General features: G+C 38.3%; 1 protein-coding gene across 1 annotated transcript; it reads left to right on the top strand.

The window, feature by feature from the left end:
* Positions 1-1,747: 1,747 nt before the first annotated feature.
* On the top strand, positions 1,748-4,531 carry LOC132828637 (probable G-protein coupled receptor 139). The gene is made up of 2 exons (XM_060845687.1): positions 1,748-1,817; positions 3,621-4,531. The coding sequence occupies exons 1-2, from the start codon at positions 1,748-1,750 to the stop codon at positions 4,529-4,531; spliced, it is 981 nt and encodes a 326-aa protein (XP_060701670.1).
* The last annotated feature ends 477 nt before the right edge of the window (positions 4,532-5,008 follow it).

Raw genomic sequence — 5,008 nt, 5'->3', positions numbered from 1 at the left:
ATTGGAAATATTTGAAAATGCTGCATCTTTTTTGGCCGAAACAGTGGATCCCAGAGAGGGTCCTCACAAATGCCACATGGCAAAGTATTCTTAATAATGTTCGAATTGTTCCATTAAAAATGTGACTCAAGAATCCTCTTTGGTATTTCCTCCAGCAGTGTCCAAACTGGCCAGTGACTTGTCATCAAATTGCTGTCACTAAGGATCTCTGTCCCATTGCTGTAGCCTCTATCCTCCTGCTAGTTCACAAAGGGGTAGCCCTGTTATCCTAAACAGAGTATCTGCCGTTGTCATTACGGTCTCACCACAAAAAAAGGCTGAGGTGTTAAGTCTGAAGCCATCTTCACAGCTGAGCTGTCACGCCTGTCCCTCTGAGTTATTGCTATTGTATGTTACTCCATGCCCTTAAATCTTGTAAAGGAGCACACAGAAATTTCTATTATCATCATGACATGAAAGATAATCATTAGCCAAGCATTCTGACATTGCTGTGCCATATTGGCTCGCATGTTCTTCAGGGTTCTATTCATACTGTCCAATATTCCACTTGATTGGAGTCCAAGGTATGTGAAACCTTTGTTCCGGCCCTTCCAGTGTCATGGCACTCTGCATTAAAAGAGCCGTAACATGATTCTTCCTTGACCTGATTCTATACTCCTAAGTCAACACCAGTGATTACAAATCTTTGTCAAAATATTTTGCTGCAATCTTTGTTGCATTAGTTCGAGTTGGAAACGCCTCTATCAATTTGGTGAAGGGTCCTGTTATCATCAAGATATGTTCCTCTACTCCCCTGGAAAGGAGAAGAGGAAACACAAAATGAATTTGTAGATTTGTACAGGGACACTGTGTGCCGAAGAATTCCTTTCTTCTCGTTCCTCTTCAGTCTACTTTGGGCGCATATTGGACTTTATCTTGTATTGTTCAATATCTCCTTTCGTTCGTTGACACAAAAATATATCTTTCTGTCTCTCCACAGTGGTCTCCCACCATTGATTTCAACATTTAGTATAATACCAAAAAGAAGTCTGATTCTTTTCTGCCTCTGCAGCCATAAAATTCCCTTTGCACAACATCACACCCTCCTCTACATGGACGTGATATGTCCCTGAAATTCGTCTGATGCCTTGCCTTCCACTTTTGTTTTAAACTCTTTATACTTTGTTTGATCTCCTGCCAAATCAATTGGGCCAGATTTTTCTTTTCCTGCCCTTCTTTTCATTCAATTTGCAACAGTTTGTTAGTCGTTGTCGTTTTTGGCTGATTCATCTCTGAGTCATTTCTCTTTGGTGATAACATATAAGCTTTACTTTCATTACTCAATTAACTCTTCCTTTCAATGTTTCGGAAATTTATTGCAGTAAACACGTGAACAGTATGATGTTTGCGTCGACATGTACAAATCTAATCACCTCTGACAAAGAAGGTATTTTTCAGCGTTTTGTGTAATGCAAAAAGAAGTTTTGTCCCATACTCATAGTATGGTCATTGTAATTTTGAGAAGAGTTACACATTCGTGATTATACAATCTTTATATTTTTCACTTTATTGCCACGTCAAAGCTCATGGAAACAGTAACATTCTATTCCACTTAAGAAAATCTGGCAGGCAGCAGATGCACTCATTTCATTGTTAAATTAACTGTAAAAAGCAACATACATCTACTTAGGTCCCTGGTGCCTGGCATCAGGTATAATTACGACCAATCTTCAGTGAATTATAGAAACCATTCAGAATTTCAGCCGAGATGCATGGAATACCAAAGGGTCTGCTGTTTTCCATTTACTATCCCTTTCTTGCAGTTATCGGGATTCCAGGTACAGTATTGGACTTAGTAACTCAGTCAATCATCGCTAAACTGCATAATTTGCACAATTTGACCAACAATTCTTTTTCCCTTTCCCTTCCATGATGCATGTTAATTTAATTGAAGGTGTACTTTCTTTACTCTAACTTGTCTAATCGCTTCTCCTGTCCAAAATAATTTTCCACTGTAACGCTGCTAATTCATCTGTAGATGAAAGAATCTACCAGATGATGAGATAACTTCTCAGTATTAGTGGCTTAATTTTCTTCATGAATATTATAACATAAACACTTATCAGTGTATGTTTCTTACGATGCCATTATAATTACACCCCTTTTGATTTTTACAGTCTACTGACAGGACCATATTTTCTTCATTTACCAATAATAAATCATTGCATATATCAATTTCGAGTTTTCTTCAAAATGCTTTTGTATAAAGCTTTCTTCTTTTTTTACAGAACAAATGCAGTCCGATTGTATTGTTGCCAATGTTGTTGTTGAAAATTGACACAAAGATATTATACATTTATGGAGAAATTGGCGGTGTTGCTGTTGACAAATCGTTGATCCGTTACCACAGTGTAACAAATAGCCCACGAGATTATTGATGAGGATACTGTATGTGGTTTACCTTACTGTTATCACTGTTAAATATTGTCATACTGTATGGCTCACATAATTCAAGTGGGCAATTCAGAAACTTCTCAGCGTGTGATGTGTCATTGTCAGTGCACTGTGCTTATAATACCACAATATTCTCATACTGTCAGTAAGGTATTTCAGCGTTATTCACTTTGGGTATTAGTGATGTTATTGCAAATAATGAGTTGATAGCGAGGTTGAAATATTGAAGATTTTGTGCTGAATTTGATGAAGCAGTTTCCTGAGCAGGCATTGTTAGGGACAGCTCTGATTTCAATTATACAAGCCAGTAAGCTCTTTGCATTTGACTATGAAAGTATCACTATCCGTAGATGACAGACCATGATGCTTTGTTCTCAGTCTCTAATACTCATTAATTGATTCCAGTACTCCACTTTCACATGTTGCGCTGTTCACGGCGTGAAACTGACAACTGTTGAGAGTCAGATTTTCTCCTGCTCACAGCATCCGACAATGCATGATATCCTTTCCATCCTCAGCATTTTTTCCAAGTTGATTGAGAAACTATATCTGGCAGCATGCCTGAAATTGGTGGTGCAATACTTTTATTTCATATCGTAACTGCAGGCTAAGATTAATCAATTACTACATGGATTACAGGCAGCACTGATCAAGTTATTTCATGCGTGACATAATAGTAGTGTATTTCTCTGAATCGGAACTCTTTACCTGTCAGCTCCAATGGTTCAACAGAAGATTCATATTATTGTAGACTGAAGGGCTCCGAGTTATCGGTGTCTTTGAACAGCAATTAACTTTTTTTTCCTGCAGTGTCCGCTAAAATGTTGGTTGCATGTTCATTTTCCTATGTTTAAGGATAAGCCTAATGAAGGTGACTTACATGTTCCCAACAGTCATGAGTTTTTCGTAACACATTGGAATGAATCACATTGATTCGTGGTGAGATATGATATTAGTTAGTTTTAGTTTTCCAGTCTATGATTATGCATCTCATGTTTAATATTGTTTCTATTTTCTTTCTTGATTCAACTTTTGTTGCTTATTCAATCATACTGCATTCCCTTGTGTTTTTGAATCCATTGTGTTTTCATTTTGATGTCACTGGAATCTCTATCTTTCTTCACCTCTCTCTCTCACTCTCTGACAGATAATTTTGCTTTCTATCACTGTCTTCCTCTTTGTCACAGCTAATCTGGTCGTTATTATTATCCTGGCTCGAAAAACATGTGGCCTCTCCGGCTGTATCACCTATTACCTGGTGGCAATGGCAACGACAGATCTGCTGGTCATAGTTACTGCTGTCGTCTTGAACCGGATTGCTGGGATTTATTCTCCATTAAGCTTCCTTTCCATCACTCCATTGTGCAGTTTACGTTCTGTCTTCATTTATGCATCTATAGACAGTTCCGTCTGGTTAACAGTCACTTTTACATTTGACCGGTATGTGGCCATTTCTTGTCAGAAGCTGAAAATACGATATTGTACTAAGATGGTGGCTGCGTGTGTTATAGGAATCGTCTCCATCCTGAGTTGTATAAAAAATGCCTTCTTATATTTTGTATATGATCCTATGTACATAATAGACAATATACCATGGTTGTGTAGCCTAAAAGTTATATACTACACATCACCTGCCTGGGCTGCATTTGACTGGATGCGATCTATTCTCACCCCTTGTCTCCCATTCATTCTGATTGTACTGCTGAATGCTCTGACAGTCAGACATGTTCTAGCAGCTAATAAAGCCCGCAGGAGAGTCCGGTGTCAGAACAATAGACAGAACCAGAGTGACCCAGAGGTCGAGAAGCGGAGAAAGTCCATCGTTTTGCTTTTTGCCATCTCGTGCAATTTCATCCTACTCTACTTACTATTCATGATAACGATCCTCTATGTCCGAATTGCCAAAGTTACTTATTTCTCAGGTTCTGATTCTAGTGAAACAACATTCGTTCTTGAGGAATATGGATTTATGCTTCAGCTTCTGAGTTCCTGCATCAACCCCTTTATTTATGCCGGAGTGCAGGCTAAATTCAGAGCAGAATTAATGAATGGTGTGAAATATCCATTGAGGTTATTACGTGACCTCCTCAACCTGTGACAATCGTAAAGTTCTGCACAAACATTTTATGATAACATAACGTTTCCTCTAAATGTCCTGATTGCAAATAGCCCGTTTTCCAAGAAATATTTTTCTTCGTTCCATCAGTGAACAATCTGACAGATTTTGTTTTCAAGTTGTCATGACTGTGTGATCACAGATGCATTCTTAAGAGTATTCATGGCGCTGACAATCACTGCAGTGTGAAATCAAGTCATGTGCCAAATTGTATGATACAAAATGACGCCACTCTGCTTATTGTACAAACACCGACTCTCGAAGTTGGCGTTTAACTTAGTACCATTTTCCTACCATTTCCAGTATCTCCGCTATCACTATATTTGACTAAATATCTTATGGCAGTTTAATTGCCTTGATTGAGCTTGCCTGCTACACTATTCTAAAAAGTGCATTCGTGAACTTGACCACTAGCTGTGCAAAAAAGCATATTCTATTCTCCAGCATCTGCTTCACTCA

The sequence above is a fragment of the Hemiscyllium ocellatum genome, chromosome 27, assembly GCF_020745735.1.
Source record: "Hemiscyllium ocellatum isolate sHemOce1 chromosome 27, sHemOce1.pat.X.cur, whole genome shotgun sequence".
Taxonomy (NCBI): Eukaryota; Metazoa; Chordata; class Chondrichthyes; order Orectolobiformes; family Hemiscylliidae; genus Hemiscyllium; species Hemiscyllium ocellatum.
This window is presented reverse-complemented; position numbering and strand designations above follow the sequence as displayed.

Bases quoted from the DNA above. Each gene is read 5' to 3' on its own strand.
- LOC132828637 (XM_060845687.1), top strand. From the start codon at position 1,748: ATGCATGGAATACCAAAGGGTCTGCTGTTTTCCATTTACTATCCCTTT. The intron at 1,818-3,620 runs GTACAGTATTGG...TCTTTGTCACAG, and splicing joins TGCAGTTATCGGGATTCCAG to CTAATCTGGTCGTTATTATT.